The sequence below is a fragment of the Rhinopithecus bieti genome, unplaced genomic scaffold (genome assembly GCF_001698545.2).
Source record: "Rhinopithecus bieti isolate Rb0 unplaced genomic scaffold, ASM169854v2 scaffold_1853, whole genome shotgun sequence".
Lineage (NCBI taxonomy): Eukaryota > Metazoa > Chordata > Mammalia > Primates > Cercopithecidae > Rhinopithecus > Rhinopithecus bieti.
In genome coordinates, this window is record NW_016804151.1 from 2,647,395 (window position 1) to 2,667,965 (window position 20,571).

A 20,571-nucleotide genomic window follows, 5' to 3' on the forward strand; every position below is an offset into this window, starting at 1 on the left:
GGAACAGAATAAGAATGCTAATTTTTATCACCTTCTAGAAGGTTACATTTTCTTTGAAAAAAACTGAAAAAGTTCCTTGGAGATTATAATTGGCGCTATTTATCTCATCTCCTTGGTGGTTGTCTTATTTGCACCGTCTCCTTCAAGTCAGTCAGTGCTCTACCTCTCAAGGTGAAAAAAAAAGCACAGATTCTTATTCTTCTGGGTGCACAATTCATGCAAGAAAAATGTAATCAAAAGAAAATAATGTACCCTTATATTTTCAAGATAAGAGAGAGAAATAAACGTGACATACCAATAGTTTTTAGTGAATTCACAGAACGAAGAGGATCTGTAATGCCAAGGGTGATGCTAAAGAGTAGGCAAGATTGCAAATCCCATGAAGCTTTATTGAATTTTATAACCACATATCCAAGTATGATGCTTGCTGTAGAAAAGCTAATTAATCCAGTTAACAAGACCTGTGAACCAATTCATAACACAGTATTAGACTTAACATCTAAAGATGACATGATGGCATTTACTTATATCCTAAGAGTCAGATCTTGGTTGTAAATGTGATACAATTACCCTGGAAGATAACTTTAAAAGGTATTCTAGTTTAACCACCTGCCACAAAGAAACCACCCCTTTCAAATAAGCAAGATTCTACCTTACTATTAAAAAGACTGACTCAACTATCTTTCTTGTTGTTATTCCAGTTCGATAGTTCTCAGTATTGAAAGGTTCTTAAAACAGAATGCAAATTTCTCCTGCTTCTATATAAAACATATCCTGATTAGTTTGGAAAGTAAATTGTTACTGACATATTGTATCTAGTACATGACACAAATTTATATACCAAGACTCTAAAATATTCACAGAAAATTCCCCCCTTTACCTTTTATTAATTGTAAAACAAGTAGTTCTGCAATAGAGAAAGGGGAGGCCATGAAATGTTTGAGATTAAGTGATTTACAGAGTTTTGTAATTTCTATGCATACGTTGTTTATGCCCAAGCATAAGAAAGTATTTATTTTTCAAAATTATCCTCAGGAAAAAAATAGTTGTGTTATTCAATCCTTTTCTTATTTTCCATCTCTGTCTTTTGTTTTACTTTCTGTGAGGTTTCCACAATTTGCCCATTAGGTCCTTTTATTTCTTTATCTATTGTAATGTCATATGGTTTTTCTTCTTAAATCTCTTAAGAGCATGAATTACATTAAGGAATTTTTTAAATGTTAAATTAACTTGTTCTGAAATAAACACAACTTGATTGTTTTTATTATTTATATGTTACTGGATATATTTGTGCCAAAATTTTGTGTAGAATTGTTCTATGTTTGTGGGTGACATTGACTTATGATTTTTCTTTCTCTTAATATTCCTGTATAGTTTTGGTGTTAAGGTTAAACAAGCCTTATAAAATAAGGGAGGAGGCCAGGTGCAGTGGCTCATGCCTATAACCCCAGCACTTTAGGAGGCAAGGCAGGAGGATCTCTTGAGTTCAGTAGTGAAAGACCAGCCTGGGAAACATAGTGGGACCCCCACCTCTAAAAAAAAAAGATTAAAAATTAGCTGAGCATGGTGGTGCATAACTGTAGTACCAACTACTCAGGAAACTGACGTGGGAGGATTGCTTAAGCACAGGAGTTTGAGGTTGCAATGAACCATGATATTATCACTGCACTCCAACCTGGGCAACAGAGCAAGACTGTCTCTAAAAATAAAACAAAATAAGTGTGGGAGGATTTCCCCTTTTACTCTTGTCTTTAAGACATAAGATTGGTGTTATCTTTCATACTGGTTCACATAACTTATATTTAAAATAGTTTGGGTAGCATTTTTTTTTTGGAACATTTTTATTTGCCAATTCAATTTTAATGATTATGGGACTATTTGGGTCTTTTAAAATCTAGAGTAGACCAGCCACGGTGGCTCATGCCTGTAATCCCAACACTTTGGAAGGTTGAGGCAGGAGGATTGCTTGAGGCCAGAAGTCTAGAAAGCAGCCTGGACATCAGAGCGAGACCTTGCCTTTACTAAAAATAAGAAAAAATTAGCCAGGCATGGTGGCATGTGCCTGTAGTCCCAGCTATTCCAGAAGCTGAGACAGGAGGATCACTTGAGCCCAGGAGGTCGAGGTTGCAGTGCGGGGTAATCATGCCACTGTGCTCCATCGTGGGTGAAAGAGCTAGACTCTATCTAAAAAAAAAAAAAAAAATAGATACATAAATAAATAAAAGAAATTCTAGTGTAAGTTTTGGCAAATTACATATTTTAGGAATTTCCCATTTTGTCCAAGTTTTAAATATTTTGCTGAATCATAAAGAAAATAAGGCATCAAAACTAGAGGGATGCAGTTAGAGCAGTGCTTAAAGGGAAACTTATAACATTAAATGCATATATTGGAAAAGAAAAAAGGTTAAAAATGTTTATGATTCAATTAAGCCTAGCAGTAGGTTATATATTGTTAAAGATAAAGTAGTAAATGGGAAACTAAACTTTAGGAAATTACATACAATACAGTTCTGAGAGATAAAAGACAGAGAATTAAAAATCATGGAGAATATGATGGAAAATCTACAACTAATGGGAATTTAAGAATGAAATAACAAGCCTGGCACAGTGGCTCACTCCTATAATCCCAGTATTCTGGGGGACCCAGGCGAGTGGATCATCTGAGGTCGGGAGTTCAAGACCAGCCTGGCCAACATGGTGAAACCCCATCTCTACTAAAAATGCAAAAATTAGACAGGTGTGGTGGCGGATGCCTGTAATCCCAGCTGCTCAGGAGGCTGAGGCAGGAGAATCACTTGAACCCAGGAAGCGGAGGTCACAGTGAGCCAAGATTGTGCCATGGCACTACAACCTGAGCAACAGAGTAAGACTCCATCTCAAAAAAATAAAAATAAAAATGAAAATAAAAATAACAGAGTATAGAAAATGTTTAAAAGATAATAGCCGAAATGTGGCTAGAATTGATGGAATATATTAATTTTCAGATTTAGTAACCATAAGAAGTCTTAGTATGTATAAATAAAAAGATACTAACACCCAGAAACATCACAGTGAAACTAAAATAGTCCTCCTTTATCTGCAAGGGATATGTTCCAAGATCCCAGTGGATGCCTAAAACCATGGATAGTACCCAACCCTATATATACTATAGTTTTTTTAAATGCATACATGTCTATGATAATGTTTAATTTATAAATTAGGCACAGTAAAAGGTTAATAATAACTAATAATAAAATAGAACAAGTATAACCATATGACAGCATCACTACTCTTGCACTTTGGAGCTATTATAAAGTAAAATAAGGGTTATATGAACACAAGCACTGTGACACTGTATGTTCTATCTGATAACTGAGATGGCTACTAAGAGACTAACGGGCAGGAGATAATGTATACACAGTGGATATGCTGGCCAAAGGGATGATTCACTTCCTGGGCAAGACAGAGTAAAATGGCACAAAATTTTATCACACTACTCAGAAAGGCACACAATTTAAAACTCATGAATTTTTCTGGAATTTTTCATTTAATATTTCATTTTAAAAAATACTTTTATTTTAGGTTCAGGGGTACATGTGTAGGTTTGTTATATAGGTAAACTTGTGTCATGGGGGTTTGTGGTGCAGATTTTTTCATCGCCCAGGTAGTAAGCCTAGTACACAATATTTATTTTTTCTGAACCCTCAAGTAGGCCCCAGTGTCTGTTGCTCCCCTCTTTGTGTCCCTGAGTTCCTACCATTTAGCTACCACTAAATGAAGTGAGAGGATGCAGTATTTGGTTTTCTGTTACTGCATTAGTTTGGTAAGGATAATGGCCTCCAGCTCCATCCATGTTCCCGCAAAAGACATGATCTCATTCTTTTTTATGGCTGCACAGTATTCCGTGGCAAATATGTACCACATTTTCTTTATCCAGTCTGGCATTGATGGGCATTTAAGTTGATTCCATATCTTTGCTATTGTGACTAGTGCTGCAACAAACATTCATGTGCATGTGTCTTTATGGCAAAATGATTTATAGTCCTTTGGGTATATACCTAATAATGGTATTGCTGGGTTGAATGGTAGTTCTAATTTTAACTCTTTGAGGAATTGCCACACTGCTTTCCACAGTGGTTGAACTAATTTACACTCCCACCAAGAGTGTGTAAGTATTCCCTTTTCTCTGAACCTCGACAGCATCTGTTACTTTTTGACTTTTTAATAATAGCCATTCTGACTGGTGTGAAATAGTATCTCATTGTGGTTTTGATTTGCATATCTTTATTATCAGTGATATTGAGCCTTTTTTCATATGCTCATTGGCTGCATATATATCTTCTTTTGAAGGATGTCTGTTTTTATCCTTTGCCTACTTTTTAATGGAGTTGTTTCTTTCTTGTGAATTTGTTTAAATTCCTTGTAGCTGCTGGATATTAGACCTTTGTCACATGCATAGTTTGCAAATATTTTTTGCAAACTATGAGGTCCACTGTTAGCCTGATGGGGTTTCCTTTTATAGGCTGTTTCCTCTGTTGATAGTTTCTTTTGCTGTGCATAAGCTCTTAAGTTTAATTAAATCCTATTTGTTAATTTTTGCTTTTGTTGCAATTGCCTTTGGCATCTTTCATTATGAAATCTTTGCTTGTTCCTATGTCCAGAATGGTATTTCCTAGCTTATCTTCCATGGTTTTTATAGTTTTATGTTTTATGCTTAAGTCTTTAATCCATCTTGAGTTGATTTTTGTATATGATATAAGAAAGGGGTCCAATTTCCAATTTCAACCTTCTGCATATGGCTAGCCAGCTATTCAAGCACAATTCATAGTGACTAGGGACTACTTTGCCCATTGTTTGTTTTTATCAGCTTTGTTGAAGATCAGATGGTTTTAAGTGTGCAGCATTATTTCTGGGCTCTGTATTCTGTTGCAATGGTCTATGCGTCTGTTTTTGTACCGTGCTGTTTTGATTACTGTAGCCCTGTAGTACAGTTTGAAGTTGGGTAATGTGATGCCTCCAGCTTTGCTCTTTTTGCTTAGGATTGCTTTGGCTATTTGGGGTCTTTTTTTGGTTCCACATGAATTTTAAAATAGTTTTTTCTAATTCTGTGAAGAGTGTCATCGGTAGTTTGATAGAAATAGCATTGAATCTGTAAATTGCTTTGGGTAACTATGGCCATTTTAATGATACTGATTCTTTCTATCCATGAGCATGGAATGTTTTCCATTTGTTTGTGTCTTCTCTGATTACTTTTAGCAGTGTTTTGTAGTTCTCATTGTAGACATCTTTCACCTCCCTGGTAAGCTGTATTCTAGGTATTTTAGTCTTTTGTGTCAATTGTGAATGAGATTGCATTCTTAATTTGGCTCTCAGCTTGGCTGTTTTTGGTGTATAGCAATGCTAATGATTTTATACATAGGTTTCATATCCTGCAACTTTGCTGAAGTTATTTATCAGGTGAAGGAGATTTAGGGATGAGATTATGGGGTTTTCTAGATATAGAATAATGTTGTCTGCAAAGAGGGATAGTTTGACTTCCTCTCTTCCTATTTGGATGCCTCATCTACAAAGGGAACCCCATCAGGCTAACAGTGGACCTCTCAGCACAAACCCTACAAGACAGTAGAGATCAGGAGCCTGTATTCAACATTCTTAAAGAAAAAAGTCTTCAACCAAGAATTTCCTATCCAGTCAAACTAAACTATCTAAGCAAAGGAAAAATAGGATCATTTTCAGATAAGCAAATGCTGAGGGAGTTCATTACCACTAGATCCACCTTACAAGAGATCTTGAATGGAGCACTAAATATGGAAAGGAAAGACCATCACCAGCATATACAAAAACACACTTAAGCACACAAATCAGTGACACTATAAAGCAACCTCACAAACAAGTCAGCATAATAAACAGCTAACAACACAATGACAGGATCAAATCCACACATATCAATAATAACCTTGGCCGAGTGCGGTGGCTCACATCTGTAATCCCAGCACTTTGGGAGGGGGAGGCAGATGAATCATGAGGTCAGGAGTTTGAGACCAGCCTGGCCAACACGGTGAAACCCCATCTCTACTAAAAATACAAAAAATTAGCCAGGCATGGTGGTGTGCTCCTGCAATCCCAGCTACTCAGGAGGCTGAGGCAGGAGAATCACTTGAACCTGGGAGATGGAGGTTGCAGTGAGCCAAGATTGTGCCACTGCACTCCAGCCTGGGCAGCAGAATGAGACTCCATCTCAAAATAATAATAATAATAACCTTCAATGTGAATGGACTAAATGACCTATTTAAAAGGCACAGAGTGACAAGCTAGATAAAAAGCAAGACTCAATGGTATGCTGTCTTCAAGAAACCTATCTCACATGGAATGACACCCATAGGCTCAAAATAAAGGAATGGAGGAAAATCTACCAAGCCAATGGAAATCAGAAAAATGCAGGGGCTGCTACCCTAATTTTAGACAAAACAGACTTTAAGCCAACAAAGATCAAAAAAGACAAAGAAGGGCATTACATAATGATAAAGGGTTCAATTCAACAAGAAGACCTAACCATCCTAAATATATATGTACCCAACACAAGGGCACCCAGATTCATAAAGCAAGTTCTTAATTTGAGAACCATATTTAATATAGTCAAACCATAGTTGACCACAAGTAAGTAAAACCTTGGATAACTGAAACTGTGGAAAGTGAAATGGTGGATAAGATGTGACTACTGTACAGAACACCAAAGTAAAAGAGACAATCTTAAAAGAAAGAAAAGACAGATACTCACAGAAGAATGACAATTAGATTGATAGCAGTTGTCTCAAGAGCAACAGTTAGGCTCAGGTATTATTCAAATTGAGACAAAATAGATACATTTTCAGAGAAACAAAGACCACTAAATTTAAAAAGATGACTACTCACAGACCTTTAATGGAAAGGACACAAAATCACAGCTAGATAGGAGTAAGTTCTAGTGTTCTATAATACTGCAGGATGACTATAGTGAACAGCAATATATTATATAGTTTCACACAGCTAGAAGGAAGACATTGAATGTTCCCTACATGAAGAAATAATGTTTCAGATGATGAATATGCTAATTACCCTGATCTGATCCTTATACATTATATATATTGAAAGATCACTATGTATTCCATAACTATGTACAATTATTAGTCAATTTAAAAATATAATTTTTAAAAAGCTGCTAGAGCAAAACTTCAGGAAAAAGGAAGCTGAATCTAGAAAGATGGAGTTGGATGCAAGAAGGAGCAGTGAGCAAAGAAATTGAAATTGGTAAGCATGTAGATGAGTGTAGAGAAGCACTGGTACCTAAAACATTACAATTGTAATAATAATGATAATGACTAATTTCAGGGATGGTAGTATTACGTCAATAATGTAATAAAATATAAGATGAGAAAGGATAATTAAAGTATTCTGAAGTTCCTGCATTATTTGGAGGAAGGTAGAGACATTTAGCTTTAGACTTGTTAAATCAAATATAATTATTAAAATTTAAGATTTTAAAAATGTATGAAACCAGTAAGAGAATTGTATTTAGGAATATAGCAATGTTGACTGCATTTAACAGAAAAGAGCACTTATAGTGTCAATAAATGGAGATTTCGGTTGTTTTGTTTTTTGTTTTTGTTTTTGAGATGGGGTCTCGCTCTGTTGCCCAGGCTAGAGTGCAATGGCGCAATCTTGGCTCACTGCAACCTGTCTCCCACGTTCAAGTGATTCTGCTGCCTCAGCCTCCCGAGTAGCTAGGATTACAGGTGCATGCCACTATGTCTGACTAATTCTTTGTATTTTTAATAGAAGCAGGGTTTCTACTAAACCTGACCTCGTGATCTGCCTGCCTTGGCCTCCAAAGTGCTGGGATTACAGGCGTGAGCCACCGTGCCTCAAGTAACACTAAGTCCAGAATAAACAGCCTTATGTTAGTATGTTGGCTCCCAATGCTCTTAAGGACCCAGGCTCTTTTTTCTCTTCATGTTCAATCATATATAGTGCCTGTTCTCATGTTCACTACTTCACAATCTCAAGATGAATACTCATTCTAGACCACTGGGAAGGCTCCAGGCAGAAAGAGAGGTAAAGCAAAGAGCAAAAAGCACATGCCAGCTGATTTAACCCCCTTATCAAGGGTTTTCTAGAAACCCATTCAGTGAACTTTTGTACATTTTTCACTGGCCAAACTATCTTCTTAGGGTACCAAAGTTGTTAGGGATGCTTGGAAATATGATATTTTACACTAGACCTATTGCCATACCAAATGAAAAATTTTAAGTTTCTGTTAGTGAGAAAGAGAGGGAGACTGCATATTGGATAAGCAACCAGAAATGCCTGCCACCAAAAAATAGAACATGAAACTTTTTAATTAGTAGAAGGAACAAAGGGGATAAAGGAAACTGAATTAATTCAATTAATTGAGAAAAGGAAGAATGAGACAAAGCATGGCAAATAAAAGGATAAAATAATATATGAGAAAAAGTTCAAATATATTTCTTTTAAAAACTTTATTTTCAATTTATAAACAGTAAAATCTACTCTTCTGGTGTACAGTTATATGGGTTTTGATGAATGCATACAGTTATGTAATCACACCAAAACTAAGACACAAGACAGATACATCACTCCCAAAAATTTCCTCATGCTACATCTTTGTGGGCAATTCTTTTCCCCAACCCCATTCCCTAGCAACCAATGATGTTCTCTAGACCTATAGTTTTGCCATTTTTAGAAGGTCTATGAAAGTAATTACATAATTACATAATGTACCCCTTGGAGGCTGGCTTATTTCTCTTAGCACAATGCATTTTAAATTTTTCCTTGTTGTGCCTATCGATACTCCATTCCTTTGTTATTGCTGAGTAATATTTCATTGTAAGATGTTCCACAGTTTATCCATTCACCAGTTGAAGAACGTTTGAGTTGTTTCCAGACATTTGAGGTTATAAATAAAGCTACTATACAGATTCATGTAGAGGTTTTGTAAACATAAGTTTTCATTTCTCTTGGGTAAATACATAGGAGTGAGATTGGTGAGTCATGTGGCAAGTATATATTTAACTTTATAAGAACCTCCCAAACTGTTTCCCAAAGTGGTTGTACCATTTTGCTTTCTCTCCAACAATGTATGCAAGTTTCATTGTCTTCATCTCTTCACCAGATGAAGAGATGGCATTAACAGGTTGGCTGTTGCTATTCCAATAGGTACATAGTGGTATCTCATTGTGATTTTAGTGTGTATTTCTCTAATGACTTATCATGTTGAGCATCTTTCCAAGTGCTTTTATTCCATCCATATATCTTCCTTGGTGTCTCAAATCTGTTCAAATCTTTTCTCTTCTAAATCTATTTTTAATTACAATAAATACTAATGGACTAAACTAGTTTTTAAAAAGAAGCACAAATTATCAACCTGTATAAAATTTTAAAATCCAACTGTATACTCTTAAAAGATACTAAAATCTTGAAAACAAAAGGATGGAAAATTGTAGCAGGCAAATACCAAAATAAAGCTGATGTAACTATAGTAATACCAGATAAAATTGTTTTAAGGCAAAAAGCATTATTTGGGATAAAAGGGAAACTAAATAATAAGAAAAAAATTAACTGGGAAAAATAGCAATACTTGTAGACACTTAATAACAACCTCTATTTGTATAAAGTAAAAACTGACATAATTGCAAGGAGAAATTGATAAATCCACAGTGATAGGGGAAACTTATTAAATTGAACTGAAAAACAGTATTGGGAAAACATAGAAGATTGAACTTCATAATTAATAAAACAATCTACTGAACAAATTTAGTCCCCTACACTAAATAGAGAATATACATTTTTACAGCGCAACATTTAAAAAAATCATGTACAAGCCTACAAAGCAAGTCTTCGCAAATGAAAGAATTGACATATAAAACACATTCTCTGATCATGGTGTGATAAGAGAAATAATAATAAAACATCATATTTGGAAAATTCAAAACTATTTTACATAATTAATGGATCAAAAGTATAAGAAAATGTAGAACTGGATGATGATGAGTACACTAAAACCAAAACATGTGGGATACCACTAAAAGAAAATGTAAAACCTTAAATACACACAGAAAACCAAAAAAGCTAAAAATGAATCAAATATTAAGATGTTAGAAAGAATAGAATAAAATCAAAATAAAGTGTTCTCTGAAAAAAGAAATAAAACAGTACAATAGGCATGATTAAGAAAAAAAGAGAGAAGGCACAAGTAACAATCTTTACAGGGAAAATGGGCAAATCTACAGAAACAGTTGAGATTAAGTCAGATGTGAGACTAGAATCCAGATTCTGACATTTATGATCCTTGTCTGTGACCTCTAAGCTTCAGTTTGCTCATATGCAAAATGAAAATGATATTTACTCTGATATTTACACTGAGAATGCCTAGTCACAATGGTCACTCAGCAAATACTAATTCCTTTCCTCTCCCTTCAACTCTTTTTAGTTAGTAGTTCTGTAGAATGAAGAGGGTAAAACAAATAAAATATGAGATTTTGTGAATTATTAATCATCTATATAGGCAGCCATATTCTCTATCAACATGCATAAGCAAGAATTGATCATACTTTGTTTTAAATGTGTTCTTACCTGCCAAAACATATTCTTGAGTATATAAAAGTCTACATCCAAAGCAACCATAAATATAATTAAAGGTGAAAAGTAAGAATAAAGTGAAAAACTTGATGTTCTTAGAAGAGGGTAGACAATTTGGTGCACCTAAAGTAACAAAGGCAAACAAGAAATTAGTGTGCTACCATTTCCAAGTATTAGAAATTAGGTTGATGCTATGTCAATCAATATAAATTTTAGAATCTTTCAGTATACAGCTAATGAGAGAGTATCTACAAGGGCAGTCCTAAGGGTCTTGTGGTAGATTTCTTGATCTAGCCATCCAGATAAGTTATCTATATAGACCTCTATTCACCAGAGAATTGAGTGGTTTTGGGCTACACAAACACTGCTTGTGGTGTGCAAAAGTGGTATCCCTACTGCTGGTGATATCAGAAAATATTTTTGGTGATTCACAGGTAAGCATTTTTTAATTTGACTGTTAGATGTTTATTTCAATTCACTTTAAGTGAGGGAAAGAATCTTAAACAAGTACTTGTTTCACAGACATTGGCTTAGGATTTTTAAATCTTTAAGTGAGTCAGTAGAGAAAAATAATTCATAGAAAATAGCAGATTTTATACGTAAGACATAAATCATGAAGGTTGTACACAGATTAATGGAAAATACAACAACAACGATTGAAGTGCTATAAATATTCCCTCCTAAAAAGTTTATTTTGGCCAAATCAATAGTTTAACTTTCATTACGCCACCTCCCTATACCTCAGTTTGCTCATCTATAAAATGGAAATAGAGTATCTGTTTTCAATGGGTTGCTGTTAGAGTGAATAAATTAACTCAAGAGTTAATAAACTAATAAATTAATAAATACAAAGCACTTAAAAGAGAGCCTGGCACTTTTTAAACACTCTAAAGATGTCAGCTAGTAGTACTGGTGGTACTTCAGAAGATTAGGAAGAAGCGTTTACAATCCTAGATGGGTACAAGCATTATCTCCATTTTAAAAAAATAAAGGAATGAGTGGAGGCAAATTGTTATTGATCACACTGCTATGCAGTTGAAATCAGAAGTTAATACTAGGTTGATAAATGAATGAATGTTTTCTTGTATCTATGGTACATATTATATGAAGCATGTTTTACATTTAATCTGGCAGTGACCTTGCCTCATGATGAACATAACTGCTACCTTTTATAAGCAGGTCTCCCCCGCCCTTTTTTTTTTTTTTTTTTTTTTTGAGACGGAGTCTTGCTCTGTCGCCCAGGCTGGAGTGCAGTGGCGCGATCTCGGCTCACTGCAAGTTCAGACTCCCGGGTTCATGCAATCCTCCTACCTCAACCTATAAGCAGGCCTTGTATAAGGCAAGAGCAGGGAAGAAACCAGTGTATGTGTGCAGGGGAAGGAAGCCAGAGCAAGGCTTCAGAAGCAGATGATGAACCCAAGAATGCAAACACATTATCCTTGCTTGCTTTTTTTTTTTTTTTTGAGACGGAGTCTCGCTCTGTCGCCCAGGCTGGAGTGCAGTGGCGCGATCTCAGCTCACTGTAAGCTCCACCTCCCGGGTTCACACCATTCTCCTGCCTCAGCCTCCAGAGCAGCTGGGACTACAGGCCCACCACCAAACCCGGCTAATTTTTTGTATTTTTTAGTAGAGACGGGGTTTCACCATGTTAGCCGGGATGGTCTTTCCTTGCTTTCTTTCCTTGTTTTCTTTTTTCTTTTTTTTTTTTTTTTTTGACAGTCTTGTTCTGTTGCCCAGGCTGGAGTGTAGTGGTGTGATGTCAGCTCACTGCAACCTCCGTCTCCTGGGTTCAAGAAATTCTCATGCCTCAGCCTCCTAAGTCACCAGGATTACAGGCATGGGTCACCCCTCCTAGCTAATTTTTGTATTTTTAGTAGAGATGGGATTTTGTCATGTTGGTCAGGCTGGTCTCAAACTCCTGACCTTAAGTGATCCACCCACCTCAGCCTCCCAAAGTGCTGGGATAACAGGCGTGAGCCACCACCTGGCCACATTTTCCTCTTATTACTGCTCTTTTGAAGCTTCCCTAATTGATGTGTCCTTTACTGTGTGGTTTTTTATTTTTCAAATTTTTAAATACCAGATAGAACTTTTTGAGTAGCTGTTCCCATAAGAAAAAACATTCCATGCATTCAGGGATGAGATGGGAGTGGACTTTATTTTTGGCATTTTTTCCTTTAATTTATTCTCTAATTTATTGTACATACAGTACCTCAACAGAACTGTAGGCCATCTGTCCTATCACGAATCCCAACAGAGAAAGAATCGTCAAAACAGTGACTTCGGAATTCTTTAAACACATCTTCAAAAGCCCTAAAGAAATACATGTATGTGTTATTTAAACATGATAAGCTTCAAAGCAATTTAATTAATATTTCTTTTCTCTACTTAATTTTAAACTTCTGAGTGTCATATTCTTGTGGATGAATAACTGACATCTGTTATAAATGCTGTCTCTTAAGGATGTGACACATGATGAGGCATCTCTCACAGGTGAATCTGGAAAATATTGATATTTCAACAGCTTCCAATTTGCCTGCCCAGTGACACATCAGAATAATGTATGGGTTTCTTACTAATGGATCTGATGGTGAGAAATTACGGAAAGCCCAATTTTACATCTACATAGTACACCTTCTATTAATAATTCCTCATCCTAAACTATAGCGACATATTTCTAAAATTTTCCCAAAAGCCAGAAACACATTTAACTGAGCTCTAACTATAGAGAAAACTGCCTTCATGACACTAGTAACAAAAGCCACTCATTATTCTCTATCTGCATTTTCTTGCATTGAAACCTCTACTCTATCTAAAGTTATTCATTTCATTGCCTCTAGAGACAATATATAAACTATAATTCAATTAATTTATGCCTGGGGTAAGATTCATTGGCATCCCAGATTCTGCATTTCCTGACTTCCAGTTATAAGTTAAGCCACATCATTAAATATTGAATACAGAAGGCCTCGACTTACTTTGGGATGGTACAAAAGTGATACACATTTGGTAGAAACTGTACTTCGAGTACTCATACTATTCTTGTGTTTCATGTTTAGTACAATATTTACTAAATTACATGAGATAGTCAACACTTTCATTATAAAATAGGCTTTGTGTTAGATGATTTCCCCTGACTGTAGGCAAATGTAAGTGTTATGAAAGCTTTTAAGGTAGGCTAGGCTCAGTTATGATGTTCAGTAGGTTAGCTGTATTAATGCATTTCAACTTACAATATTTCAAATTTATGATGGGTTTATTAGGACACAGCCTGATAATCAAGGAGCATCTGTATTTGTTATAGGTAAGACCAGATAAAGATATGTTTTTTACACTATTTCTGCAATGCTCTTTACTACTGGAGCATTTGTCTCTACAAAGGATATAGAGCTAGTCCATGGTCATCAGTACCTTGTGATATCAGAAGGGACCGAGGTCATTAGTATATTAAAGATTCCCAAAGAAAGCAATTTCACTCCTTGATACAATGGGTAAAATTGAAGGAGTTTATACACACTTGTTTGTTTCTGTATAGTATTCCTAGTTCCAGAAAGGATTTTAAAGCAGCTATTTTCCTTTTCCTAATCCCTAGTGTTGAATTGTGGGCTAAAGCATCTGTGTGTTGGATATGTTACTTGATTTGCATGAATATCATTCTCTATACCTGTTGAATTCTTAATCATTGTTTAAGAGATCCTTATTCGTGAAGTCTTTTCTAATTTTCTTCTTGGGGTTGGGGTGGGTTATTTATCTTCCCTGAAGAGAGATCACACCAAAAGCCATAATAAAATGGACAAAATGAATGACATCAATTATGTAAATCATGAATTGTATGCCTGGGCTCTATTTGTGTGTTTGCTCCCATTGTCCTCCCCTCGCCTCAGATATTTTGGTCAGGTTAGGTCTGGCCAGTGTACAGCTCTTCCTCCTTCTTGTGAGCAGAGAATCTTGACCACACCTTTATAGTTATACTTAACACATTGCATAGTAATTATGTGTTTGCCAATCTCCCCCATGAGAAGGCTCCTTGAAGTTAAGTTGTTCTTCTTACGTGTCTACCTCACTACCATGCTCAGCAAATGTTACTGAATACAGGAATATAGAATAGACACTACTTATAATTAAATGAAACGAGATTGACAGTATTCACTCATGTCTTATCAGTTCGCTGGGCCCCTTCTTTTGATGTTATGTAGTTGTGATGGCTTTCCACATTGACAGAAGGTTCACAGGGCAGAGGAAAGATGAGTTTCAAAAACAACCACCTACCTCCCAAAACAACAATGAAACATACAAGCGTTGTGAAATGTTTCTCTTCAACAAGGTAGTCAGCTGGCTGCCCGCAGAGTAAATCAGGTCTGTTACTTTTGTTTTGTGCCCAGAAGTAAGAACTCATTTTTGCTGCTGCTTTTCCCCAGACCTAACTTGATGGAGTGGTTTGGTTATTATGGACACTTTCACTTCTGCACACTAACCTGTATAGCATGCAAAAAGAACATAAGACCTACCAAGACCCAGTTAATCCATACCCTTTCTACCTAAGATTGTGCCACACTCAGATCTGAACATGTCTCTTCTTGTCACAGGGCACACATTTAATACCTCTTGCCCTACCTTTTGCTCCAAGAACATTTTATAGGAACACTAACAGCAGTGTTAGTGTTTACTCCCTGTACTGTTACATGTATATGGGAGAGGGGGTGCATTGACTGGTGCACTTACCATTGTAATGATACAGTAATGTGCTTTCTTTCCCTATTGGACAGTGAGTTTCTCAAAGGCCAGGGCCCGAACTTTCCTTAAGGCTGTGCACATAGTATGTAGCACGAGATAGGCTGTCCAAAAATATTTGATGGGCTGAACTATTTGAGGGGGAAGGAGCAAGGATAAATGTTATGCTCCCCCTTCTCTGTGGGTATAAATCATTCTTGAATTCCATTTTACCACTCCAGCCCTAATATCCCTTTTTCCTCTCTCAGCACCCTTCAAATAAAAGATGGCAAATGGGAAACAAAGTCAAAGTTGAGTCACAACAGTTAAGGTCGGGAGTGAGGACAAGGGTGAATAACCTAAAAATAAAGGAAAAGACCAAGGTTGAGGTTTGATCATATGATGCCTTTGAGTGAATTAGAAAAAGTCCCCCTTCCTCAGAGCAATGAAGCCTGACAACAAGGCACATGGCTTGGCATGTGACTACCAGGCTGGATTTCAGTCCCAGTATCCCACCTCAGTTGGTGCTCTGTATAGGATGTAACCAATGCGAATCTATGCAGTGGTCCTGAGAAAGATTTGTTCTGTTTTATTTTTCCTTGCAGCTAGCCTTAACCTAAAAATCCTAGAGGTTCCTCAAGTATCTCCAATAATATTTAAGGCTTATCTTTGGTCCTTTGTTTTGCACTTGTTTGGTCTACAGGTCACAATGATTCTGGTGTGAAGCAGAGGATGGGCCAGAAAGAGATTCAAAATGCTACATCTTCAAATCACTTCCCCTGTCCCTCAAGTAGCCCTTCAGGTCCTTGGCATCTTCAACTCCCACTATCCTCATGTGTAATGACCCTCAAATTAAGTTCTTCTACAAATTACCCAGATCAGAGATATGTTCCTTAAAGATTAAGCTGCTTCAAAGTTGAAATTGAGATGAAGGCTCTCAAAATCCCAAAATACAATGCACAGTTATGTTTCTGTTTGCTAGGGACAGTACTACCAACTGATATCACACCAAAATCCATTTCCATGCCGAGTTCCCATTGGTTTCTTGCCAACCTGCTTTCATTCTGATTGGCTGCCTACATTATCCCCACCCCCAATCCAGAAGAAGCCAAGTGATCTAGTTCTGGGGAAGCTTTCATTTTTTAACCCTAAAGCTATGTAGGTACCCACAACTGTTTTAACTGATTTTTTTTTCTTTTGCTGACATTGTAGAAGGAATTCATGAATTGTACAAGAATAATCAAAGACAACCAAAAATTTTTACTTTTCCCTTCAAAAGCTAAGTGTAGTGTAGCTCGCCCATAGTCTGTTAGAGAAGAATACTAACAGCCTGTTTTTCCTTCTGTGCTCAGCTAGCCTTATCTGTACTGCTAGTTTCACATTCCTTGGGGCTCAGCCAGTTCCTGCTTCACCTCCCTAGCACAACTGCAAAGTTACAAGGTTAATACAGAAACATGGTTTCTCAGGGATGTGGAACATGCAGTATAGATAAATGTAAAAGATTGATCAACTGACTTTGTTCTCACTTCTGTAAGTACACTTCCTGCATCACGTAGCACCTGGCCACTGACTGCTTAAAAGGTGGCTGCTTTCTTTGTCCAGGGCTCAGACTTCCCTGGATGCTAGTCCTACTGAGCCGGTTGATCACCTTTTAATGAAGACCTTTCCTGAACTCACTCTGTTCAGTCTCTCCCGTCTTTGATTGTCCTGCCACATTTCTGGGGGCCTGTCTGGGATTGGAGACGGCAGGTTTCTGTCTCCTCTGCTTGTGGGCTAGGACCCCAGGACATGAGAGTTGTGGGACCCTTGGCACCATTGGGTAAGACTTAGCCCAGAAGGACAACGACTCTCCCATGTCTTGGAGCCTTCCCCTGACAGTGCAAATGGAACCAACTCGGGAGTTGCAGGACAGTCACAGGAGCAGCGCGCAGGCAGACTACTGAACTGCAGTAAGGTTGGGCCCTAGAAAAGTCCATCCCATAAGGACGGAAGGGAGCTTGATCACCTCCCAGGGAACAACCACTTATCCAACAGAGGAGCTGGGGGTGGTAGGAGTGGCTTGCCAATTTGGATGAACCTCATGTCCCCACTAACATGAACTGGAAGAAGAGAGAAAATGGGCCGATAGAGCAGCAAGTGCAGCAAGGTAGGGCTTGCTGGCAGGGTGACAAGAGTGGCTTGCCACCCCAACTGGGAGTGTGTGGGTTTGTGTGCACCTACTTGGGACACAAGAGAGGCTCGTTTCATCCAATGAGGAGTCCTAGGTTAGGAGTGGTGTGTGTATGTGTGTGAATGTGGGAGCCTAACTAGGCTCACCTGGGACACGAGAGAGGCTCGTTTCATCTGATAAGGAGTCCTGGGGCAGGAGAGGTGTGTGAAAGTGTGTAAAAGAGATGGTCTTGGGAAAGGCCAACACAGGGAGTGACGTGGGGAGGTGCAGATCTCTTAGTCCAGACTGTGTCCTCCGAGCTGAGTGTGGGACTAGCCAGACCTAGGTCACTGCGTAAGGCTGAGAGGATTAGCTTCATAGCTTCACAGCAGTAGTTGACTGTGACCTGGCTAAGCAGCATCCTAACCTCCAGTAATAGGACCTGGTCTGGTGAATCCAAGAGTGAAAGTGAGAGTGAAAGTGTGCCGTGAGGGAGGAAACGGGAGGAAAAGCGTCAAAGCCAACTCCATTAGAATATATGTTGAAGAACTTTAAGAAAGGTTTTTATGCTGATTATGGAAGGAAGTTAACACCACAGAGGCTAAGAACCCTTTGTGAAATTGACTGGCCCTCCTTTAATGTAAGGTGGCCAGTCAAGGGAACCATAGATAAGGAAATAATTGGCGAGTGTTTCAGGTGGTCACTGGGGTCAGACAACAGCCTGGGCACCCTGATCAGTTCCCAAACTTAGACTCCTGCCTGAGTGTGATTCAGACCTGTCCAAAATGGCTACGGTCCTGCTTTGAAGATTATTGTAAGACTCTAGTGGCTGGTACAAAACAAGGAACCATAGAAAAGACCCAAATCAGGCCCAAGGGCTGCTGAACTTGCTGAGATACCGAGAGGCTCTAATACAAGGAATAAAGGCTGGAGGGAAAAAGGCAATGAACATTGCAAAGGTTTCAGAGGTTCATCAGAAACCAGATGAAAGCACCAGTGAGTTCTATGAGAGGCTTTGTGAGGCTTACCGGCTCTACACACCTTTTGACCCAGAAGTGGCAGGGAATCAGTACATGGTTAATGTGGCATTCGTGAGTCAAGCACAAAATGACATTAAGCGAAAGTTGCAGAAGCTGGAGGGATTTGAAGGTATGAACATTTCCCAGCTTATCCAGGTGGCAATCAAAATGTTTGTAAATCAAGATGAGGAAGCAAAGCGGGAGGCCAAGCGTAGAGTGAAGGAAAAGGCAGAGTTCTTGGCCACAGCCCTGGTTGAAAGAGAGACTGGATTTGCAAGAGGATGTGGACGTGGTCATGGACACAGTCGCAGTAGAGGACAAGCTAGCCCAGGTCAGGAGAGCAGGACACGTCAGGAAAATCAGCCTAGACTAGAGAGAGATCAATGTGCAAGATACAAGCAAAGAGGGCACTGGAAAGATGAATGTCCAGAGAAAGAAAAGAACAAGGGCAACAACCAGGGACAGAATGACTGGACAGGGCCTCCTTCCACTGCTAGGCAAGGTGTAGTAGGATCCGACATGGATCTAATTGGGCTGGCAGGAGCCAATGACTAACTTGAAGACTGAGATAGACCAGGCTCCATCTCATTAGGCCCCAAGGAGTCTATGGTCTCAATGGTGGTAAGGGGCCGAAAAATAGACTTTATGGTAGCCACAGGTGCTGAACACTCGGTTGTGACTCAAACAATTGGGCTGTTATCAAAAGACTATGGTAATATTATCGGGGCCACAGGTCACAGAAAAGACATCTTTTTGCAAATTGAAGAGACGTATGATTGGAGACCAAGAGGTTCAACACATGTTTTTATACTTATCAAACTGCCCAGTGCCACTATTGGGAAAAGACTTATTACAAAAGCTGCAGGCTCAGATCTCCTTTACACCGAGTGGAGACATGACTTTAAGCCTAAGGCAAAGAAAGGCTATGGTATTAACACCCACATTCCTGAAAACAGAGGAATGGAGACTTTATGAAAGTAGTTGCCAGGAGTGTGGAAAAGATAGAGTGTGACTGAAGGAGAAAAACTATTCACAGACTTACTTCTTAAGTTACCGGGAGTCCAGGCAGAAGACAATCCCCCGGGGCTGGCAGTGAATCAAGCAGTTGTCATAGTAGAGCTACTACAAGGAACCTACCCAGTGTGGATCTGCCAATATCCCATTCCCATGGAGGCCAATCGAGGAATTGAAAAACACTTAAGGTTCCTTGAGTTTGGAATAATAGAAAGATGTGTTTCCTCATGGAATACTCCCCTATTGCCGGTGTTAAAACCTTCTGGTGACTATCCACCTGTACAAGATTTAAGGGCAGCCAACAAGGTGGCAGCTACACTGCATGCTATTGTGCCTAACCCGTACACTATGCTTGGACAAATACCTGCTAGTGCCGCTTGGTGCACATGCTTAGACATAAAAGATGCATTTTTCTGCATTCAATTGGCCCCTGTAAGCCGAGATATCTTTGCCTTTGAGTGGGGCCCATCTCAGTATACCCGGACTAGACTTCCCCAAGGATTTAAAAACTCCCCAACTATATTTGAAGAAGCACCTGCCTCAGACTTAAAGGCTTTCAGCCACCTAGGACTGATGTGTCTTACTGCAATACATAGATGATTTGTTGCTAGCTGCACCCACCAGAAAGGAATGTATCCAAGGACAGTCTCCTTCAAGTGCTGTGGAAAGCTGGCTATAAAGTAAGGAAAAGGCACAGATCTGCGGCCAAGGAGTCCAGTATCTTGGATTTTACATCTCCCAAGGGTGGTGTGAGCTTGGGCAAGAGCAAAAAGAGACTGTAGCATTCCTCAGCCAGACACAAGGTGACTAGTGCAGGAATTCCTAGGGCAGCTAGTTTCTGCCACATGTGGATCCCCAACTACTCGCTCTTAGCAAAACCTTTTAATGAGGCAACGAAAGGTGGGAGAAAGGAGCCCCTCCTTTGAAAAAAGAAACAAGATACGGCTTTCAAGAAAATCAAGAAAGCCTGAATCCAGGCACCAGCACTAGGGCTGCCAGACATGGCAAAGCCCTTTTACCTGTATGTTCATGAAAGGAAAGGAATGGCTACAGGAGTCTTAGTGC

The 20,571-nt window shown here is 38.5% G+C and overlaps 1 protein-coding gene across 1 annotated transcript in view; it reads right to left on the reverse strand.

The window, feature by feature from the left end:
- SLC9C2 (solute carrier family 9 member C2 (putative)) overlaps window positions 1-16,238 on the reverse strand; it is a 107,851-nt gene extending 91,613 nt beyond the window's left edge. The window contains 5 exon segments of the mRNA XM_017866919.1: window positions 296-461; window positions 10,609-10,737; window positions 12,827-12,927; window positions 14,884-15,089; window positions 16,198-16,238. Of these exon segments, the coding sequence (XP_017722408.1) occupies window positions 296-461; window positions 10,609-10,737; window positions 12,827-12,927; window positions 14,884-15,010 (523 nt within the window). The 5' untranslated portion in view covers window positions 15,011-15,089; window positions 16,198-16,238.
- Between the last annotated feature and the right edge of the window lie 4,333 nt (window positions 16,239-20,571).